Source organism: Coccinella septempunctata, chromosome 4 (genome assembly GCF_907165205.1).
Source record: "Coccinella septempunctata chromosome 4, icCocSept1.1, whole genome shotgun sequence".
In the NCBI taxonomy this organism is placed as follows: domain Eukaryota; kingdom Metazoa; phylum Arthropoda; class Insecta; order Coleoptera; family Coccinellidae; genus Coccinella; species Coccinella septempunctata.
Window position 1 is genome coordinate 1,659,234 of NC_058192.1, and position 24,866 is coordinate 1,684,099.

Consider the following 24,866-nt stretch of genomic DNA (forward strand, 5'->3'; position numbering starts at 1 on the left):
GTTCTTCTGAAGCAGGTTGTGATTCTCGAAATACCTAATTCAAAATAATAGCTTGGTTTTGTGAGGTAATTTCGATCGAATCCTCTATACTTAAAATTTTTTGTGTCGAGGACAGTCTGATGATGATATGACGAATTTCTTTATCGATCGTTCATCAAGAACAACTCGTGGAACTCTCGCATTCCACAACCAAGACGAATTTGAGGTATTTCAATGGAGGAAAGTCTACCTCGCTCATTTTATAAGAGTTATATGAACACCATTGATAAAAAGGAGCAAAAATAATAGCTTCTGACCAGAAATCCTTGGATTCTGGACTGACCATCCTCATTCGATGATACTTTCAACGAAAAGCGAAAAATGGATGATACTCACCCGTGAACTGCAACTGCTGATAGTCGTACGGATGCGTGGCCACCTGATGAGGGGTGGGATGATGGTACGAAACGTTGTAACACTCCTCGTCCATCTTATACGTGCTGGACGTAGTCTGGCCGTATTTGACAGAGTAGGTCTCTTGAAAACTGGGCAGGGGGGCCGGGGAAGTCGGTTGAGAGTGAAGTTGCACCTCGGAAAAGGGGTTCAGGTCTTCCTGTGATAGTACCGTGCTCGGTTCGTCGGAAAACGAACCGCTCAGTAGGTCCGCGAAGCTGCTCGTGCCAAAGGGGGTCTGGAAAATGAAAAATTCCTCTTAAATTTCGCCTTCAAGGTATATTTTTTCTTGTGATGAAACTTCTGACGGTTTATTAATAGTCCCTCACTTCCCAAATCGAAAATTTTTTCAGTTATCTTTAGATACGAGTGCAGGAGGCACTGCTAAATTCTTACACAAGTCCAAAATTCAAAGAGGAACCAAGAAATGAAGAGTTCTTGGAGAAAACTGAAGTCTAGAAATTGAATTACGTGATTTTCACTGGTACCATAGATATTATGGTAGGTATAGCAGATAGGATCGTTTGTTACCAGTCCAAGTTGCAATGTAGCTTCCATAGATGATCCCTCACGCATAGAATAATAACTGGCGAACAACATATTCGACGCAAAACTAACATATATAGGGCAATACTCACAAAATGACAAAAGCGTATATATGCGCACTTATATACTGGTGGTTTTATGAGGTGTTCAGTGCGGCTCGTTTCACGTGCATTTTTAATTCGGTACTAGACGTTTTGATCAAGTGATTATGTGATGAACTGGTGTTGAGTTCGTATACGTTTTTAGAACAATGTCTTATTTATAGTCGCGAATTGTACAACTTCAGTGTCAAATATCGAATGTCTCTCTACGATCCTGAATTAGTTTGAAGGGGACAGACTGACCGGGGACTCCTTTTTTAGCACCCCCCGGTGAATCAACTGGAAGGTATCTCGGAAGGGGCTTCCACGTTCACGATCAGAACCTGTAGGTTATCTATATACGTATTTCTCGATCGAATCTAACAGCCTTATCGCCAATAACGGATTCAAGGCTAAGTACAGACAAGCCAGAAATTTCGAAAATTCTCTACCACATCGGGAAAGGAAGGATACGGGGATGTATCGATAGCTATAGTTAGCCTTGACCAGTTCCATGTATGAAAAAAATATTGCGTTACCATAGCAACGAACAATAACTCATTAGAAGTGTCAGTGTGAAGTTTGAGGTCAAAAAGTAAGCCAGAGTTACGCAATGAATTGAAAGAAGGAAGATATCCACCGAAATTGTGAAAATCGAAAAATTGGAGTATCGAGCCATCATCAAGTACCTGTATTTAAAAGGGTTAAGAGGTAAGCAGATTTACGAAGATATGCTCAATACCCTTGGTGATCAATGTCCTTCGTATGCGACCGTGAAAAATTGGACTGCAAGCTTCAAAATAGGTAAATTTTCCATTGAAGATGATGACCAATCGAGAAGGCCAGTTTCTGTGTCAGTCCCCGAAAATATCGATGCATTTCACGACATGATTTTATAAGACCGTCGAATTGGGCTAAAACGGATATCTGAAGCACTGAATATTTCATACGAAAGCGTTCATCATATAGTTCACGTCAATTTGGACATGAGAAAAATTGCTGCAAAATGGATCCCCAAATGTTTGAATATTGACCGAAAGCGTGCAAAGGTAGAAACATCGCGTTCGATTTGTGCTCGATTTAGATTTCTTGCATCGAATTCTTACTATGGATGAGACTTGGGTACATTTCTACGATCCAGAAACAAAGCAACAATCGATGGAATGGCGACACTCTGGTTCTACAAAACCTAAGAAGTTTCGTGTCCAAAAATCTGCTGGAAAAGTTCTTGCTTCAGTTTTTTGGGATTGCCATGGAGTAATCATGAATGATTTTTTGGATAAGGGTAGAACAATAACCGGAGATTACTATTCGACATTACTGACCACTCTACGGGAAAAAATCAAAGAGAAAAGACGCGAAAAGCTATCCAAAGGTGTTTTGTTTTTGCAGGACAATGCCCCTGCACACAAATCTTATGTTGCCATGCACAAAATTCGTGATTTAGGGTTTGAATTACTAGAACACCCCCCTTATTCACCAGATTTGGCTCCATCCGACTATGATCTCTTTCCTCAACTAAAAAAAAGTTAAAAGGTCGTAAATTTTCTTGCAACGAGGAGGTAATGAAAGCTGTGGAGGTCTGGTTTGCAGAGCAAGAAGAAACATTTTTTTTTGAAAGGTCTAGAGACGTTGCAGGTTCGCTGTAATAAATGTATCCAATAAAGAGGAGAACATGTTGAGTAATAAAATATTTTGACATTGAAATTTTGTTTGGTTCTATAGTAGGCTAAGAATTTTTCAGTATATCCTCGCATAACGCATACCGGTTCCAAATATCAGCAAAAATCTTCTCAGATTGATTGGAGCAGGTGGAACATTTGATTTCACATTAAGAGAAACGAATAGGAAACCATGAAATAAAACAATTCTTCAAATATCACAAACACAATTATTAAAAAAACCCTGAAAATGAAGCTAAGGGGTTGAAAATTAGCGAAGAACATCTACATAGAGCTTCACGATCTGTATTTTTTCTTGTACGATTTCAAGGGTTCATCTTCTGGACCAAAAAAAAATTGTTCGATAATTTGAATAGATTTTTACCAAGTGGACATCACGACCAGACAGTTCCTATAGCTAGAATTCGCACGAAGCACATTTCCACCCATAAGGCAACTTTTTACCAAACGCCCAACCTTGTGCACTTGACAAGCGTCGTTACATAAATAACCTATCGGGTAATTATTCGCTTTCACAGTTATCACATCCTGATTTGATGTTTGAGCTCGTTTCCCCCTTGTGTGATCTAGATATCGCTCCGGCAAACCGACGTTGGAAAGGGGCGGGACCGGAGAAAAGCTCTACTATTGGAAGGAAGGAACGCGAGCGGAAACTGTGCTCTCTAGGGCGCCGCGGCGTCCAACATGGCCGACGGCGCATGAGGGGGAGCGCAGACCTCCCACCGATTATTGTGATAGCGGAATTGAAGCGACAAAACCTTCACGGTTATTGGAATATTAAATTATTTCTGCATTCTTGCCGATCGCATTATTCATTATACGACGGTTCTGAGAAAGGTGGAGTACTTGACACCTTGGAGGTGACCTAGAGAACTCCATTTTAACGCCGATAGTTATTCTGGAGCAGAGTTGAATTGTTGTATCGATGTGATTGAGCCTTACAGAGAATCAGGATCGAAATTCTTGGATGAATTAGAAGTAACTGCATAATTCAAGGAAATTCATTGAGTATTTCGACGTGTAAAGAAATGGCGACAAAAAACAGGTCTTCTAACGCATGTAGCGTCCCTAGAAGATCTCAAGAACATAAGAATCACCACTTGGCAAACGGGGACTGTTCTAGGTCAGTTAGTAAGTAAGTATTTTCCAGGAAAAAATCATCGTAGATCTAGATGTGATACATATTCTGAAAGAGCAACTCTTCTAGTAATACATCTGAGAATTTCATCCATTTCGGCAAAACCGTTCGGTCTTGAGGAAGTTTCAAGTGACCCCATCTTTTTGGGAATTTTTCGATGGTCAATTTGCGAGTAGTTTTTCTTCCAGGAAAATTATCGTAGGTCTTAATGTGACACATATTCTGAAAGAGCGACAATTCTAGTAACACATCTGAGAATTTCATCCATTTCGGCCAAACCCTTCGGTCTTGAGGAAGTTTCAACTGACCCCATCTTTTGGGGGATTTTTCGATGGTCAACTTGCGAGTCGATTATCTTCCAGGAAAATCATCGTAGGTCTAAATGTGACACAAATTCTTAAAGAGCAACTATTCTAGTAGTAGATCTGAGAATTTCATCCATTTTGGAACAATCGTTCGGTCTTGAGGAACTTTCAACTGACCCCATCTTTTTGGGAATTTTTCGATGGTCAACTTGCGAGTCGATTATCTTCCAGGAAAATTATCATAGATCTAAATGTGATACATATTCTGAAAGATCAACTCTTCTAGTAATAAATCTGAGAATTTCATCCATTTCAGAGCAACCGTTCGTTCTTGAGGAAGTTTCAACGGACCCCATCTTTTTGGGGATTTTTCGATGGTCAACTTGCGAGTAGTTTTTCTTCCAGGAAAATTATCATAGGTCTAAATGTGACACAAATTCTGAAAGAGCAACTCTTCTAGTAATAAATCTGAGAATTTCATCCATTTCGGCGCAACCTTTCGGTCTTGAGGAAGTTTCAACTGACCCCATCTTTTTGGGAATTTTCCGATGGTCAACTTGCGAGTCGATTATCTTCCAGGAAAATTATCGTAGATCTAAATGTGATACATATTCTGAAAGATCAACTCTTCTAGTAATAAATCTGAGAATTTCATCCATTTCGGCACAACCGTTCGGTCTTGAGGAAGTTTCAACTGAACCTTTTGGGAATTCATCAACTGTGAAATTTTGACACACGTTCCTCCAAGAAAAATCATCTTAGATCCGAATGTGACATACATATAAAATCCACATACAAAAATTCACCAAAAACAATCTTTTAATGGATTTTCACCAACTATCTTCCATAACAATTCAATATTTAAATCTTATAATTCAATCTTCCCTCTATCTGGTAGATCTTCTGCTTTACACAAAGTAATTTCAACGCTGTGTCACAATGAGTTCAACACTTTAGTCGCTTGTCCCACCTGACAGCTTGTCATCTCTCATGAATTATACCTAGAGATGATATCTAAACTACCAACAAAGCTGTAATGAGATACCTCTTTATTTCGTCAACATCGTTTGATTTATGGGCAGGCAACAATAAAACAGAGGGTATTATGTATATTTCTGTTCATTGTTGGCAAATGAAAAATAGCCATAAAGATTGAATTCCTGATACGACGGATACACAATGGGAGTCTTTTAGTTGAGATTCATCGTTACATCCAATCAATTCGCGCAGAAAAAACTGGAAATTTTCGATTTAAATTTATCTGTGGTAGCTATCTGAAAAATTTTGATTTCGCCAATACAGTATCGGTATACTGGAGGATTGAATCATCACCGACCTTTCAGGTACCATAAGCTGTATAAGAGCTTGTAGGCATGCAGAACTAGCACCAGGCAACAGCTATTTCAAGACCAGGAAAAAACCGGCACTGCATTAATTGATAGAAATAATTGAACGATCATATCAAAAACTACTCAATCTCAGGCTACAACCAAATACGGCATCTCGTTATAATAATTAAACCTCAAAATAAAATAACAAACCAAAGACACGCCCGTTCCTCGTATAGTTATCGTTATATCGACTTTATATTAATTACATCGATCTATTTGCGAGTAGGTATATCATAATATTTGGATATATAGGTGTACGGAGTCATTGTCAATTAGTTTTAATCATTAGGAGTTGTTCAATGGTTTCCTTCCTGAGCTCGATCGGTCGGTTTGTAATTACTCAACCCCCATATAAGTAAGTTCAATGATATCGCTCTGAATAATGAATATCGGCTTCGGACTATATTAGAAGATTCGGAAAGGCTCCGTAAGCCTTACGACGCCTTTAACTCCGAAACCGTCGGGCAGATTTTGCCCATTAACGAACAGTCTAGCCTGAAACTTATTCTATGTCTTCTGAATTGAAGTTTAGACTCACCTGTGGTTGGAGCAGAAGCATACTTGATTGGGGACTGGATGGAGCTGAAGGCTGGGCACTCGCCGCCACCAGAGGGGCACTAGAGAGGTCGCCTTGTACCAATAATGTACCTGGAAAAAAATTCGGGGATTTGAGGAAATTTCTTCTCGAACAAGACAAAACAGCAAGGGTTTTTCTGACGACAAAAAGCTTTCCAATCTTCGATAGGCGTAGTTAGGGGTGGACGAGGACATGCTCAAGCTAAAACAATCAATTTTCTTCACATCACCTAGAAAGGTTGTATGTACATCCATCTGTGGCACGATCTCCATATCCACCCCTTTTTATAATCGATTGGAAAATGTATTGATTCTTCGATATACCCGGAAGGGAAAAGGTGTGTGCCTAATGATGTCATATTTGTTTATAAACATAAAAAAGGGAAATGAAACAGGCGAGATAACCATCGGGAATTCCTTATTCCTGGAAGGTCATCGGTATTTTACATCGAAACGCGTGCTGAATCCAAAGAGAACATAATATCTGCTTCGATATGTAAAAGAGGCGATGAGCTCTGTCAGCATTTAACGTCATCTCGATTTAGGAAGGCCTTTGTGTGCCGATTTGATTTGAAAAGTCAGTCCACTCTCAATCAATTGAATCATGACGGCTAATCTACCAAATCGGATGAAATACATCGAGTTAACACTAGAAATTCTGGGAGATATAGGGAATATGTGTACACCCAGAAGATAATGGTTAAAGATGCAGAATAAATATTCCCAATGTTCTTCCTAAGGACATAAATCATTTTTTCTTTGTCTGGTCCTTGATAATACAGGGTATTTCATGAACATTGCGAACAAATCCAGGATATTAAGCTCTGAGTTTTTCGGAGTCGGAAAGGTGTTTGTTCAGAAATGCTTGGGTTTCACGATACAGGGCGTTACATGTTTTCCGAATGAATAACAAGAGGAGAAGACTGGACTCTTGTATCCTAGCTGGGAGCGGCCATTTTCAACAATTCTTGCAAGTTGAGAAGCTTCTTGATGTTATAATATTCATGGTGCTATCGCTCTACTCCAGTTTTTTTTGAATAACAAACGGTTTTGAATTTTTAATTGAAAAGCGGTAAATCCTACAGAAAAAACACAGGGACTTTTTTGTTCTAAATTGCCTAAAAATCGTAGAAATGAAATGAATTTTCTTTTGGGAAAAGGCACTGATGCAATATTTTCAAATACAGGGTATCTAAGTCTTTGACTCGTACGAATATTTTAACAGTAGATTCTTGAAGTAAAAGAGACACTTTTTTCCTTCAACATTTTTTCCGAATCGGCTCGGTTTGAAAGATACAGGCTGATCAAAAAACCATAAAAATGTTATTTTTAGTTGTATCTCACAAACGGTTTCATCAAATGAAATGAATTTCGGACAAGGGCGGTCCTAGACTGATTTTCTGGGGGGGTAGTAATTGAAAGAACAATTGAAATTTCAAATTAAGACTTCGAATAACACGCTGTAGATATCTTTAGTTAGCATTTGCAGTACCATATTTTTTTTCTTCAAATTGTACAGTGCATCCTATTTTGGGTGAGACAGCCAGGGTTTCTCGTTTGTTATTTAAGATAGAGCCTTGCGGTTTTCACGTTTCTGTCCTACTTTTTTGTGAAATTCTGCGTAAAATCCAGTGGCGTACTCAATTTTTGTTTTTGAGGTATGGTTTTGAAGATACGACACAAACCTATATTTTTTTCAATGAAACACCCTGTATTTCATTACTTCGTTGAATTCGTTATTTTTTCCCTTCAAAATTCTGTATAACATTATATAGGTAGGATGTTCAGAAATGCTAAAAAACACTAAAACATCACATAATGATGGTGTTTTGTTAGTGAGTCATGAATTTTCCAAGTTTCAATAAGAGGATTATTACTTTTGATTATTAAGAGTAGTATTTCATGTATGATACAAACACCCTCGTTGTTATTATGGCTACTATACATTTGGAAGCGTGGTTTAATCAAGTAGGCATTGAAGAGAAAAAACAAATCTGATCTAGCTGTCATCGCTATGAATTGTTATTGTGTTTAGACACAACAGTCCCGAAGAACTTCGTGCATCAACAGAGACATTACAAAACAGCCCTTTTATAATATTGAATGCACTCAGGCATTGTATAAAGACCTAAAAAGTATAAAGTCTTTATACCACGTATTGAAAAGGTTTGGCAAAACGGACAGCAATTTGAACAGTTTAATTAGTAAAATATTATGCAATGTTGAAAATTTGTATCAATACCAATAAATATTTTATTGGTATTTCTTCTGTATCTAATTTGTATTATGAATTTTTGTATTATTTATGTGCTGCTATTAGGTAGGTACTGTTACGAACCGCTGAATTCAAATTTTATTTATATATTATTTCTTTAAAATCCATCAACACAATCGTAACTTATGAAAAACAAATTATTTCAATTAGTCTATTCAAGGAGTGACTTTTCTGAAAACTATTCTTGACTGACAACTCCCTAATATTTTTTTATGTTTCCATGCCATCCAAAATTTCCTAGCATAGCATCTATGATGAATAAATTTCTCATAAATTAACTAAAATTTCTTCTAATTCCTAGTACTCATTGGAAAAACTAAACTAAACAATAATATATTGGGGAAACGCAAACCATAACAGTACCTTCGTTTTGTTTTTCGTGTTAGTGATGAGTGCATAATCTTTGTTTGCTAAAATCATCATTATGTGATGTTTTAGTGTTTTTCAGCATTTCTGAATTCAACGAAGTAATAAAGTACAGGGTACCCTGTACTTTATTACACGTGTTCCATTGAAAAAAATATAAGTTTGTGTCAATTTCCAACATCACCCTGTATCTCATAAACGGAAACAGTTATGCAAAATCTGATTAGGATAACTTGAGTTTCACAAAAAGTTCTATCTTAAACAACAAGCGAGAAACCTGGCTGTCTCAGCCAAGATGAGATGCACTGTAAAGGAATCTCTCCTTTTCATTTCATTATAATATTGTTTTTTCTTAGTTTTTTTATATGAAAAATTCAAAAAATCGTATTCGTTATGGGCTCTAGGGGGGGTAATTACCCCCTTTACCCCCCCCGTAGGACCGCCCATGATTTCGGAATATAGTTTTTCATTCATTTGATTAATCTTTTTCGAGCACAATATATCACCCACGTCTTTCAGTTTTCTCATTATGACCATTACGTACCATAAAAATACCAAAAATTCAAGGAATCCGGCTCTGAAAACTGAGTTGGGCGCTATCTAATGAATATTTGAACGTTTTGTGAAATAAAAGTATTCTTCATATTTTCTCGTATAATGCGCCGTTTTCGTGTAATTCGGTGTTAAAAAATAAAAAATTTCTGGGAAATTTGAAGAATTTGGTAATTTGAACAAATGCAACTCTGTTTGAATGATTCATAGAGATGTGTAGGGTCACAGATTTAGCTTGTTATTCTGAAGGTAATTTTGTTTTTCCAGAGGTGGCACAGCTCATTTTGACAATTCAAAATGGCTATAACTTTTTATCAGGGCAGAATCGGAAAAAATGGTATAGGAAAAAAGTGTTTCTTTTGACCCCAAGAATATACTGTTAAAATATTTGTACAAGTCAAAGAATCACACTGTATAGGGGTGTAATACGGCCATTAGGTCCATAGAAATGAGTATTATCATTATTACATCATAAATTCACTTGTTTTCTACAAACTAACCATGTAAATTAGTTGCTATCATATCTCCATCACAAAATCGACTAGCTGGCTATCGAAAAACAGTCCACCAGCACTCGAATCCGAATTTAAATCACCGTCACTGCATCCACTACACCGGCACGTGATACCGCAGCTTAGGCCCCCTTCACACCGTCCCGCTCGTCTTCAGCTCATGAATAAATAAGCCTCCGGTCTATCTAAGTACCTTTTATATACCTTAGCCTCTGTGCTACGTCGTCGGAAAAATCGAACCCTATTTATACGGGGTGTGACAGGGTGTAATCCCAAGGGTGCCAGAATCGCTGATATTTACAACCCCCCGGTAATCAGGTTGGCTGTGATATGGGCCGTGTCGATACGGCCTGCGCGTTTTTCACTTGTTTTATTATGTGAGCATCTACATGAAAACATATCGGATAGGGCTTTATGATTGTTCGCTGATTACTTCGGGGAATATGATATTTTGCGTTTATTAATAGCGTTTTAGGTTTATCTTTCATCGTCGCACCGACTGGCGTCGGAGTGAATAGATAGGGTGGTACGAGTTCTATAGGATTAGACACGTGTAATTGGAAGGATTTTGTACATTTGATCGATTTTTGAACAGTTTCTTGTTCAGTGTTGTTGTTTTAAGCTCATTTCGTGATGATAATTGATTTGAAATTTTACAGTAAGAATTGACGAAGAATTACGAAAATTATGACGAAAAAACGACGAAAAAAAATGACGAGAAGAAGTGAGGAAAAAAAATAAAAAAGACTAAGAAATTGACGAAGAAATCTATCAGTTGGTTCGAAATTTCAACTTGCTGATTGAATATTCTGATTCGTTATACCTATTATGTAGGGTGTCCAAGTTTTCTCTAGGCAAATATGACAAAGTGATTCTCTAGGCAATTTGAGACAAAGGACTTCCTATAGTAGTCGAATTATCTTTTTTTTTCTGATCCAATTGGGATTTCCGGTTATATACTAAGCATTGCCAAGGCTTCCACCCTAGCACAAAAATTCGATTAGGGGTAAGACCTAAAATGACCTATTTGCTACTCTGTCTGGAAATCAGGATGTTCTATTTCTATCCTAGGATATGAAGTGCATAGATTGAAGATTCTAGAAAACCAAACAGTTGATGATTCAATAGAGAATTGCACTCCAGAGAGCTCTTCGAAGTCAACTAGAAAATGAAAAGTGGAAAAAAAAATATTTTCTCCTAAATAGCACCAGATATTTGAAATTTCGGTATGAAAATATAGGTTTTCGAACACGCTGAATCCATTACGAGCAATTTCGAACGCCTATCTCCCTTCGTTTAGATTTTCATCTTGGAAATAGCATTTTTCAAAAATTGCAAATTTCCATCTGCGATACCTCCTGTTATATTCATCTGATCCAATTGGGATTTCCGGTTCTATAATCAGCGTTGCTTAGGCTTCAGCCCTAGCACAAAAATTCGATTTCGAAAATCTCGATTTTTTAGGTCAAAAAATGAGCAAGGGGTTAGACCCCCCTAAAATGACCTATTTGCTACTCTGTCTGAAAATCAGGATGTTTTATTACAGTCTGAGGATATGGAGTGCATAGAAATCGTTTTGAGGATTCTAGAAAACCAAACAGTTGATGCTTAAATAGAGAATTGCACTCTAGAGAGCTCTTCGAAGACAACTCGAAAATGAAAAGTGGAAAAAAAAAATTATTTTCTCCTAAACATGGCCAGATATTTGAAATTTCGGTATGGAAATATTGGTTTTCGGATACGCTGAATCTATTGCGAACAATTTAATGAGCCTGTTTCCCTTCGTTTAGATTTTCATCTCCGAAATGGCATTTTTCTTAAATTGCAAATTTCACTAGAGAATCCGTCAAGACCGAACGGTTGCGCCAACATGGATGAAATTCTCAGATTTATCGCTAGAAGAGGTGCTCTTTCGGAATATGTATCACATTTCCATCTACGGTTATGTTTGTTGAGAGAAAAACTTCTCGAACGGTGACTATCGAAAAATGAACGGTGAATATCTAGAAAACTATAATTCTAATCTTTTCTATGTTATAAAATGAATTTTGATTAAGATGGTAGTTCCCTGTTTTGAGTAAAAAATTCAGGAACGTCACAAAATGTAACAACAGACGACAATTAGATCATACTGAAAGGTAACTTTTTGGTTGTGAATTATTTGTAAAACCACTCTGTGGAATTTGACCAGAGGTAACTTGCACAACACAAAGAAAGGGTATGTAAAATTCCTGAGCTCATATAAGTTCTTTTCAAGTTTTTCTAATTAAATTATCTAATTAGTTACTTCAAACTTTCTGCAGCACTGCAGCTCAAATCAAGAAACACTGGCTTAACTCGAAACAGACCATTCAATTACAGCCCCAGGACAATGGGTTCGCTTCGGACATAAACTGAAATTGTGCAATAGCGCTGTTCATATAGTCAGGCGCCGGGCTCGAAAAAATCCCTATTTCGTCTCTGTTTCACCGTGCAACGACAGTTTGAAACTTGAAATAGAAAGTGTTCTCACGATATAGGATGCATAATCTATCAGGTTATTCGCGAATCCAGGTATTGTGGATAAATAACTCAAACAATTACTCTAACAATAAACACGCCTACATTGTTTTGCATGCGAATAGTTCCTCTTTGCAGTTCTTCCGACGGCTATGGATTTCTCGCAGGCAATTGGAGCAAATTGCCGCCGGTATGGGACGGTGGGGGTTGGAATATTTTCAGTTCTCAATCAGAAACTGGTGAAAAATTTTGGATCTGTCGCCTACAACTGCCCTTGTCAGTGGAAATGCAACAACTATGCCTTCGCTAAACAGGCAAGAATTACAAGGTCTGTTCAGTCTATGGTTTACTCGGGGATTAAAAAGGCAATGAAGAGGCCAATAAACTTGCCAGGAAAGGGGCAAGAAATCCTTTCATTGGCTTTCTTGTTGGTACCTATATCAAAAAGTAAAGTAAATTGGAGTATATCGAGCCATCATCAAGTACCTGTATTTAAAAGGGTTAAGAGGTAAGCAGATTTACGAAGATATGCTTAATACCCTTGGTCATCAATGTCCTTCGAATGCGACCGTGAAAAATTGGACTGCAAGCTTCAAAAGAGGTAAATTTTCCATTGAAGATGATGACCGATCGGGAAGGACAGTTTCTGTGTCAGTCCCCGAAAATATCGATGCAGTTCATGACATGATTTTATCAGACCGTCGAATTGGGCTGAAACGGATATCTGAATGGGTTCATCATATATAGTTCACGTCAATTTGGACATGAGAAAAATTGCTGCAAAATGGATCCCCAAATGTTTGAATGTTGACCAAAAGCGTGCAAGGGTAGAAGCATCGCTTTCGATCTGTGCTCGATTTGAAAACGATGTAAACTTCTTAAACCGAAGTGTTACTACGGATGAGACTTGGGTACATTTCTACGATCCAGAAACAAAGCAACAATCGATGGAATGGCGACACTCTGGTTCTCCAAGACCTGAGAAGTTTCGTGTCCAAAAATCTTCTGGAAGAGTTCTAGCTTCAGTTTTTTGGGATTGCCATGGAGTAATCATGATTGATTTTTTGGATAAGGGTAGAACAATAACCGGAGATTACTATTCGACATTACTGACCACTCTACGGGAAAAAAATTTAAGAGAAAAGACGCGGAAAGCTATCCAAAGGTGTTTTGTTCTTGCAGGACAACGCCCCTGCACACAAATCTCGTGTTACCATGCAAAACATTCGTGATTTAGGGTTTGAATTACTAGAACACCCTACTTATTCGCCAGATTAGGCTGCATCCGACTATCATCGCTTTCCTCAACGGAACAGAAGTTTAAAAGGTCGTAAATTTTCTTCCAACGAGGATGTAATAAAAGCTGGAGAGGTCTGGTTTGCAGAGCAAGAAGAAACATTTTTTTTTAAAGGTCTAGAGAAGTTGCAGGTTCGTTGTTATAAATGTATCCAATTAAGAGCAGAATATATTGAGTAATTAAATATTTTGACATTGAAATTTTGTATGATTCTATAGTAGGCTAAGAATTTTTCAATATATCTTAGTATTGACAAATTAGTTGGTGCTCACCCAAATTGGTTGCACCTGGAGATGCTATTGTGATAGCGAAACACGTGTAGATGTTTAAAAACTCATTTTTGTGAAAACCAGATAAGTTTAACCCCAACTCATCGATGTTTAAGCTTCCCTTTTTGCCATAATTCTTCTCGGTCACGTAACTGAAGAGCAGAGGAGTAAATACCGAGGTAATATTCATCTAAAACCTGCGAAACAACTCTGTATACAAGAATGTCTTCAGATACCGCGGCACAGAGGTAAATTTTAATTTACCCGCATCGCTAAATAGCATTGCGACAACGCACCTGAATGTACGATTGTACGAACGTCTTTTTTAGCAGAAGTAAGACGTCTGTTTTCCTATCGAAGATGCGCTAGCTGCTGCATTCGAGATTTGAAATTCCACCGATGGTCGGCGTCTCGAGCAGTTTTTCCAGGCCTTTGTAATGTCCAGTTTGATTTTTGTCTAAGGTCCAAGAGGATATCAACCCTTTCGCGTTGTTTTTCGGTTGCACTGTTCAGGTTTGAGCCAAGTTTTCAGTAGATTCTAGAATAATTTTGACAGTGTGGTTACCGTTCAAGTTTTTTTAGATTGAACTTGGATTACCTTTTAAAAACTGGGCCCAGTTAATTTGTTTTGTTCATAATAATTTGATGTCGAAAAAATCTCAGTGTCTTTATCTAGGTCTTTTCGCAAAATTCAGTCCATTCACCTCTTTCTTCACTGAGCGTTAAGAAAGACGTAAAAATTCGAATCCCTCATCCTGTTTAGCTAATAATGGCGTTTATTATTGCTAAACCATTCTGTGATATCCGGGAAGACAAGCAATCTTGGTAAACTGACACTTTGTCCTCGTTTCATAGGATAAAGGTGTAACTTTGATGGATCTCAGTGAAATATTCGATGTAACGAAGGAAAAAGAGAACCTGAGAAGATTGAGTAACATGCATCTATGTGATTTCTCGTTCTCCATGAAATATGACACAAAAATGAATGAACAATCTTCGGTAGTCTATCGCTGAGCCAATTGACTGAAGAACAGCGATCCCACTTCCTTTTTAAACATTAATCATTGTGATTGTTGAAAGTCACAATAAAACTCACCTTCGAATGAAACGATATTAAATCTTAGCTTAAAAAAAACCTCTTTTGGAGAAATCAAAGGCTCTTTACAAGCACGAATAAAAAGGGCACCAAAAACATTGAGAAACTGACGGAATAAAACTCACCCAACATACTTAGAATCCTTGGGAGACCTCGCAGGGTTGAATAGGATGAAGCTTCCCTAAAAGATCGACGGAAGAAAGACCAAAACGGATATGTCAATTAGTGCATCACATATAGATTATTTTTTTAGTCCAAACCGACAGTTTATTCTAGTAGTTCAAAACCTTAATCACGAAATTTTTGCATGGCAACATGAGATTTGTGTGCAGGGGCGTTGTCTTGCAAAAACAAAACACCTTTGGATAGCTTTCCGAGTCTTTTCCCTTCAATTTTTTCCCGTAGAGTGGTCAGTAATTTCGAATAGTAATCTCCGGTTATTGTCCTACCCTTATCCAAAAAATTATCATGATTACTACATGGCAATCCTAAAAAACTGAACTTTTTCTAGTAGATTTTTGGACACGAAACTTCTTAGGTCTTGGAGAACCAGAGTGTCGCCATTCCATCGATTGTTGCTTTGTTTCTGGATCGTAGGAAAGTACCCAAGTCTCATCCATAGATGAGTTTAAGAAGTCTACATAGTTTTCAAATCGAGCACAGATCGAAAGCGATGCAGAAGAAAATTTACGACCTTTTCTTCAGTTGAGGAAAGAGATGATAGTCGGATGGAGCTAAATCTGGTGAATGAAAAAAAAAAAGACTAGAGTTACTTTCTCTTCCAAATCGTTCAGACAATTTCCTTAAAAAATATGAAAGAACAGAAAGAGCGTTGTATATAGTCAAATTTTATGTACCTATATTATAGTATCTACTCGAGAAACTCCCTGTATAATTACATCTACCTCATAAAATGTCACCAACCTACTTCCAGATCCACTCCAATATCCACACGTCTTCCCCGTGGCCGATAAAAAACGTAAATAATGAATTCGATTACGTTCAGTTGAAAAGCCCGACTCGCAATATAATAATAGTTTCTCGCTTGCTCGGACGTTGAAGTCTCCGAGGCGCTGCGGGGTTCTCGCTTAGCCCGGCATCTAAATCTCCACGTAAATTACACGTGAGCTTGTTACTCGCTGAATTCATATGTTTCCATTAAGACCGTCGTTTGTTCAGGTTAAATACGACTCACGAAAACTATATGAATACTGGAAGTCCGCATGAATGCGATTTATCGGTTCGATTTCAGCGTTGAAATTCTCCGGAGGATATCTGAAACGATACACTGAGAATGCCTAGCCGATCCGCGCTATCTTGTGGGTTTCAGAGGAATGCTGAACGTGTTTTTTCTCGAATAGGGACTGAAATCATCCTTAAGCACTGCTGAAATGGAGAAACATGAGAAAACAGGGATATGAGGAATTGGAAATTGAAATTTCACGAAATAATCGAACTTTCATATCATCCTTTTTTCCCTTCTCAATCTGTATCAATACTGCACCTTGAAAACGAAGCAGAATCCTCGATTTCTCCTAAAATTAATTAATTTTATTGCTGTTGATTTTACTGTGCTGTGCCTTTGCTGCTTTGCAACAAATGCTGTTCGAATATTGCCGGGGTTAAAGGGCCATGAGAAAATGAATTCGAACTGGCGTTTCTCATGAAAATTCAATGAACCTAGAGATAGTCCTAATGAGGAAAGAAAATAAGCGATCATTCGCTCCTTTAGGTTTCATAATAAACATATATGTAGGTACCTTGCCACAAGAATTACATCATGGTGATGCACGTTGAAGATAAGAACGTTTAGCTCGTATTGAAGCAGCCTCTTTACATGTTGTTTTGATGCTGTTCATATACAGAATCTTGTTCGTTGTATATTGATATCAGAAGTGAAAATAGTGTGAGAATCGTTTGAAATATTCTTTGAAAAAGATCGAATACTTTAGAAGCTCCTTTTTTGCATCGGACGATACAATATAGAGTCATTCGGGGCAACTGTGCGCACTTTTGCCTTTCAAGCAATACCCTGTTTCAAATGTTGAAGCTAGGAAAATTAAAACATATTCATAAGATAGAGAATTTTCTAATCTATAAAAAAACATCAAAAAGCAAACAAACAAAAACGTTTTTTTTCCGCAAAAAGAAATTAAATGGTGAAAGTCGGAGTGCGTTCACATGCCCCATAATGCGGGTAAGTGTGCGCACCCTCACGGGGTAAGTTAACGCGGTGCTTAGTGAACTACACAATCAAAACAAATTACAAAATAATGTCATCAAAATGTTACAATATTAGAGAAATGCTGTTTATTATCAATACAGAAGCGTCTTTTTACAAGCACTGCATTATTGTTCGTGCCACAATTCCTGGTGAACACAACACTTGATACATTCCCCTGTTGGTGGCTCTTCATACTTTTCTGAACAAATAGGACAATATTGATCTAGTCTTAACCAAGAGAATCAACAATGTCATAATTTATTCCTCACTGAACTAATGCCCATATAATGAATCTATGCGCACACTTACCCGCGCACACTTTCCCCAGTAAACCAAAATTTGAATTGACGTTTTTATAGAGTTGAGCAGCTAAGAGAAACTAAAATTTTTTATTATATATTCAGATAAATATGCGCATGATCGAATAAAATATTGTTTAACACTGTCGGACTTGGAACTTGGACCTGGCAGAATTTGCAGAGATACTAAAAATTAACAAGAAAACTAGTGAATTTGATTGATTGCAAATAAAAAGTTAACGAAACGTCGCACGGCGCACTCCTATGAAAAACTAATTTGGCGATTCTGCGCCCTTGCTTGACCCAAATGAACCCCTCTTCCATACATTGCATAGTCGAGATATACGCACTGCGCACACTTACCCTCTCTGCGCTCAGTTACCCCGTATGACTCTACTGAACTGAGCTTGAAAAAATGAGAACCAAACATGTCTCACAGCCCAATTTTCAGCATCTTGTAAACAATTCCAATTCGGAACAATCTTGAAAAGACGTGGCGACACATCCACACAAGAGTGCCATTGATGACACTCCACAGAGCCGAGTGAAGTGGTTTATACGCATCTCCCAACAAAGACGTCAAATAGTCAATGGACCGCGAGTACCGTCCGCAGCCTCATAAGTCACCCGATCCATCCGAGTCGATTCTTCTCAAAACCTAGACGTAGGCGTGCTATCACACAGCCGACTACGATAAACCATAAAACGGAATCACATTAGAGATGAAATCAGGCAGTCCTTCGAATTATGCAAATTCCGTCTTAATGTATGCCTCCAAATCCGTATCTGAAAATTATTGCCCCCGTTGTCAGCTGGATATTTATTATTGCATATTAAACTCATGGCCTACTTCATCCTGGTACGTTTAGTTAGAGTGGTTTCGTTATGACGCCGATAATATATCATGCGTGAATATATATGTATATGTACCTGCGTCGATTTTTAGAATTATGCATAATTTCTCGGCTATTGTTCTGCGATCCCATAATGGTGGATGTCGATTTACATTTTTGGGTTGGTGAAGTTTTGATTGATTCACGAGAACGACTCCGACCAAGCGGGTTACTCACCGATCTCACGCTCAGATTAGTTAGTTGTGGGTCCGCAGAATCTCACCTCAACTTCTTGTTGTGCTTTCTGCGTAGGATTCCCAATTTTTAAATTATTCATCCCTTTTACAACGAACAGAAATAAGTGAAAAACACGGTCGATTTTTCAAGTAACGCTATCTATTATTAATCGTCGAATAAATGGCAAAATGTCATAAGAAACCTAGTTTCTGAGTGAAACAATTCGGGGACGAGGAAATATTGAAAAATTCGAAACTTCTTAGGTCTTGGAGAACCAGAGTGTCGCCATTCCATCGATTGTTGCTTTGTTTCTGGATCGTAGAAATGTACCCAAAACTCATCCATAGGAACAATTCGGTTTAAGATGTTTACATTGCTTTCAAATCGAGCACAGATCGAACGCGATGCTTCTACCCTTGCACGCTTTTGGTCAACATTCAAACATTTGGAGATCCATTTTGCAGCAATTTTTCTCATGTCAAAATTCACGTGAACTATATGATGAACGCGTTCGTATGAAATATTCACTGCTTCAGATATCAGTTTTAGCCCAATTCGACGGTCTGATAAAATCATGTCGTGAACTGCATCGATATTTTCGGGGACTGACACTTAGAAACTGGCCTTCCCGATCGGTCATCATCTTCAATGGACAATTTACCTCTTCTAAAGCTTGCAGACCAAATTTTCACGGTCGCATACGAAGGACTTTGATCACCAAGGGTATTGAGGATATCCTCGTAAATCTGCTTACCTTTTAACCCTTTTAAATACAGGTACTTGATGATGGCTCGGAACTCCAATTTTTCGATTTTCACAATTTCGGTGGACATCTTCTTTCTTTTAATTTATTGCGTAACTCTGGTTTACTTTTTCGACCTCAAACTTCACACTGACACTTCTAATGAGATATTGTTCGTTGCTATGGTAAAGCAATATCTTTTTAAGCGTGGAACTGGTCTTGGCTAACTTGATATCAATACATCCTCGTATAATGGAGAGTTTAATCTGGGCCTCACTGATCAACGTGAAATTCATTACGAATTTTCGAATTTGCGATGCTCGGATGTCAGTGGGGTCGCCCGCTGCAGGTAATTCAATCCATTCAACTCCCTCTATATAGATTTGTGTGGACGATAAGTCACATCGGCCAATAAAACGATGTTTACGAGCCAAAAGTCCATGTTTTATGCGCAAAACCGTACCACGAAGATCTTAGGTTCGCCCGATAATGTCTATAAAAGACCACTCTCAATATCGCGAAGTCGTGCCTCGGTAACGTTATTCCTATTTTCACATCATGTTGCGAAAGTTCTCTTGTGGATATTCATTATTATAGAATAATCATTCCGCTTGCGCTGCAACGAGTTCATTATGTCCTGAATTATATGGATACGCGAGGATAAAATTCATCAATTTATGGATTTAATTTGGTTTTTATGGCTGATTAGTCGGACCGGCGAGGTTTCTTTATCGGGATCTATTTCGAGATTCGCGGTTTCGTAAGTGCAATCAATAATGGCTTTGAGACACCACTCAACTTCTCAGGACTTATCGTAAATCGACGTGTTTATTAGGCGACAATAACCATGTACGAATTTTCGAAGCATTTATTGTTCCTAGAGGACCGTTCTTAGCGGGGTGCAGCGCGTGCCCCGCGCGCGGACGGCTATCAGAAGGGCTGCAGATGCGCGCTCGCGTATCGTTTAATAGTACAAAATGAATCGACCGTGGTCATTTCATTGACTAACTCGAGGTCGTAGATTACGAATATGCAATAAGATTTTTTGTGGGATCAGTATTTCAGTGAATAAATCACTTTTAGTGAAAAATTTCGAAAAATTTGGTCAACTTTAAGGAGCTATAGCGGCCAGAAAAAGGAAACTAGACATATGCTGATTTTTTTGATAATAGATGAATCTTTCGCGAATGGAAAATTGTAATTTTCATCCATCTACCGCGAAAAGTTTAGATTTCATGATTTTTTCCGCGAAGGTCCAAATTTTCCAATTTTTCATCGACCATAACTCGAAAAATAAATTTTTAAAAAAATATCTGTGTGCATATTCGTGTTCTACGCCCTCGAATTAGTGTCCAGTATAAATTTGGTTCTGATCGGATACCAAAAATATTTTTCGAAAAAATCGCAATTTTTCCATACATATGCATGGAAAATTTGAAAAATTTTCGATCTCTCCGATTTCCACCAAAATTCGAGTATTCACTAAATCGAGGGTGTGGATTACGAATATGCAAACAGAATTTTGCTGAAAGAACCAGTTCTCAAGTTATCGTCGATGGAAAAATCGAAATTTTGGACCTTCGCGGAAAAATTCATAAACTCTGAACTGTTTGTGGTAGGTGATTGAAAATTGAATTTCTCTATTCGCAAAGGATCAATCTATGTTCAAAAAAATCAGCATATGTTCAGTGCCTCTTTTCTGTCTGCTGCAGCTCCTCAAAGTTGACCAATTTTTTCGAAATTTTTCACTAAAAGTGATTTATTTCCTAAAACACTAATCCTAGGAAAAATCTAATTGCAAATTCGTAATCTACGACCTCGAATAACCTCAAAAAATAATGACCCAGGTCGATATAGTTCGAAAAATTAAAAGTGACAATAAAGAAATTATGTTATTCTTTCGAAAGTCAGGTGGACACAAGTACCAACGGCGAAAATAATAAATAAGCCAAAATTATACCACGTTTTCATGAACATAAAACAAGTGTATCCCTGAAAGGAGCCTTTTTTTAGCCGGCTGTCGATTTAAAGCAGTCTCGCTTACTGTTGCCATTTAGGGCAGGTTAACCGTATGAAGACGCCAAACTTAATATATCAGCACAATCCTCAAATTGCCGACCAGAAGGACTCGGCTCTCAGATTCGCTTTCATCGGTCCAACGTCGACCGCGTCCGGCTGTATTTATGGCCATCTGAATAATATTACCGATAGATTTCTTTATCGCAAGACAGGCTTATTCTAATTCAAGGTTGTGCCGTGCATCCCGAAGACTTCTCTCTTCATCGGATTATAGACGCTGAAATGTATTCAAATGCTCGCTTAAACAACATAATTGTCGTTCCACTGAATATAAAACGGAGGTTTCCAACAGTCCAGGAGGCGAATGGAATGCTGAAAAAATTTCGATTTCGAAAGGAAGCGATTCCTCTGTGATAAGAATCACGTGGAGTCCTCAAAGAATGGACGTGGTTAACCTACCACTAACGTTAGTATTGAATCAACAATTGATATGGGTTCAGGGGTAAACGGATTTACGAAGATATGCTTAATACCCTTGGTGGTCAATGTCCTTCGTATGTGACCGTGAAAAATTGGACTGCAAGCTTCAAAAGAGGTAAATTTTCCATTGAAAATGATGACCGATCGGGAAGGTCAGTTTCTGTGTCAGTTCTCGAAATATCGATGCAGTTCATGACATTATTTTATCAGAGCGTCGAATTGGGCTAAAACGGATATCTGAAGCACTGAATATTTCATACGAACGCGTTCATCGTATAGTTCACGTCGATTTGGACATGAGAAAAATTGCTGCAAAATGGATCCCCAAACGTTTAAATGTTGACCAAAAGCGTGCAAGGCTAGAAGCATCGCGTTCGACCTGTGCTCGATTTGAAAACGATGTAGACTTCTTAAACCGAATTGTTACTATGGATGAGAACATTTCTACGATCCAGAAACAAAGCAGCAATCGATGGAATGGCGACACTCTGGTTCTCCAAGACCTAAAAACTTTCGTGTCCAAAAATCTACTGGAAAAGTTCTTGCTTCAGTTTTTTGGGATTGCCATGGAGTAATCATGATTGATTATTTTTTGGATAAGGGTAGAACAATAACCGGAGAATACTATTAGACATTACTGACCACTCTGAGGGAAAAAATTGAAGAGAAAAGACGCGGAAAGCTATCCAAACAAAACATTGTTTTTGTAGGACAACTCCCCTGCACACAAATCTCATGTTAGCATGCCAAAAATTTGTGATTTAGGGTTTGAATTACTTGGACACCCCCCTTATTCACCAGATTTGGCTGCAACATCCAAAATTTGGTCACAGATTCTCGAGTCAAATTTGCCACATGCAAATTCAAATGATTTCTATTGGTTCTCCATGAACTGGAGGATAATTGGCAATTATGCATATGGAACTCGATTATCCTTCCTTGGAATCATAAAGGACATCGTGGAGAATATCAGAATACCATTAATATTTTTCCCGACGATTCTGAGAAATTATGAACACGAAGTTCATAATCATGAAATAATGAAAGTAATATAAGCGAGATTCACGCTGACGATGATCTTTTAATAAAATATTTTCTGTGTCGTCCACGATTCGGATTTTTTCGAGTGCGCACAACAGATTTATTGTAAATTGATCCTTTCGTTTTTATTATTAGCGGCTCCAATAACTTTGCGGAAATTAATCTCGTACCTGATAAGATCTCTGCGGCGAACATGTCATAACCATGAACATAGGAGAAGTGAATAACGACATTTTCTTGTTTGACGTGAATCAACGAACCGAATGAAGTCCTTAGAATGCAAATTGAACTAAACTAGCCACTTTAATGAATTTTTATGGAAATAAAGAAGATCCTAGATAAAGAAAAAGACCATCATTTAAAGAAAGAACAGTCAACGATTCTCAGGGGAGTTTTTCGCAACAGTGGTTCAATCAGATATAAAAGGACAACTTGTTTGCGATTTTTTCGAAAGGAATAAAAAATCATCTCAAAACTAGAACAAACAGCTTTATCTAAATCACGACGTAGACATTAAGTTTTTTGTTCGAAATATTCTCGAACGTAAAACAGGTTTTTGGAGACCTTCCATCAGGATTATTGATATTCGATTCGAGGTGACTTTAAATTCGACCAAAACGATCGATATAAGGACTCTGGTTTAAGGGGAAACAAGCTTTCAAATTGATATTCCTACCAAGTTATCAAGTGAAACAAGAAAACGCATGAGAGCTTCCAAATTCACAACCTCTATACCGCCAGTAGATGCAACGGCTTTCTGGAGTCACTCTGTATATCGGTAAAAGCGGGCATATCCACGTATCTAGGTACATACCAATGAAGCATAAACACAACTGCATAAAATTATATTGCAATAGCCTGTACCGTTCTAAACTTTTCAAGTTTCACTATGCGGCAGTTAGCGTTATTGAATTCATAAATGTATGGCAGCAATTGATAATGATTACCAAGAATTGTGGAAAACAGAGGTATTACCTTCATCATAAGCTTGGGAGGAATGCAGGCCGGCCTTCAAATTACAAAATTTCGTTCATATCAGGCGATTGCAACTGATTGGGTTAATTAAGAAGAACCAAAGATGTAAATATTAATAATTACTCTCTTTATCGTATATGTACGTTCGTTTCAGTCTTGAGACCAGAGAGATGGGCAATTAATCGATAGATTCCATGAAAGTCAAAACTTCAGCTCAGATATGAAACATGTAGAATCATTCGGGGCAACTGTGCGCACTTTTGCTTTTCAAGCCATACCCTGTTTTAAATGTTTAAGCTAGGAAAATTAAAACATATTCATAAGATAGAGAATTTTCTAATCTTTAAAAAAACATCAAAAAGCCAACAAACAAAAACTTTTTTTTTCCGCAAAAAAAATTTAATAGTGAAAGTCGGATTGCGTTCACATGCCCCGTATTGCGGGTAAGTGTGCGCACCCTCACGGGGTAAGTGAGCCACACAATCAAAACAAATTACAAAATAATGTCATCAAAGTGTTCCAATATTAGAGAAATGCTGTTTATTGTCAATACAGAAGCAAATTTTTACAAGCACTGCATTATTGTTCGTGCCACCATTCCTGGTGAACACAACACTTGATACATTCCCCTGTCGGTGGCTCTTCATATTTTTCTGAACAAATAGGACAATATTGATCTAGTTTTAACCAAGAAAATCAATAATGTCATAATTTATTCCTCACTGAACTAATGCCCATATAATGCATCTATGCGCACACTTACCCGCGCACACTTTCCCCAGTAAGCCAAAATTTGAATTAACGTTCTTATAGAATTGAGCAGCTAAGAGAACCTAAAATTTTTTATTATATATTCAGATTAATACGCGCATGATCGAATAAAATATCGTTTAACACTGTCGGACTCGGAACTTGGACCTGGCAGAATTTGCAGAGATGCTAAAAATTGACAAGAAAACCTGTGAATTTGATTGATTGCAAATAAAAAGTTAACGAAACG

At 37.8% G+C, this 24,866-nt stretch overlaps 1 protein-coding gene across 5 annotated transcripts in view; it reads right to left on the minus strand.

Annotated features, from left to right (window-relative positions):
• LOC123311898 (probable nuclear hormone receptor HR38) overlaps nucleotides 1-24,866 on the minus strand; it is a 51,358-nt gene that overhangs the window by 8,450 nt on the left and 18,042 nt on the right. For 3 of the 5 annotated variants that reach the window (XM_044896016.1, XM_044896015.1, XM_044896014.1), the window contains exons 2-3: nucleotides 6,113-6,222; nucleotides 376-670 (exon numbers count right to left, since the gene is read on the minus strand). In XM_044896016.1, coding sequence (XP_044751951.1) covers nucleotides 376-670; nucleotides 6,113-6,222 — 405 coding nt within the window. Of the gene's footprint in view, nucleotides 1-375; nucleotides 671-903; nucleotides 1,056-6,112; nucleotides 6,223-9,843; nucleotides 9,944-24,866 lie in introns of those variants that run through there. The other 2 variants (XM_044896017.1, XM_044896018.1) reach the window with 2 other exon arrangements.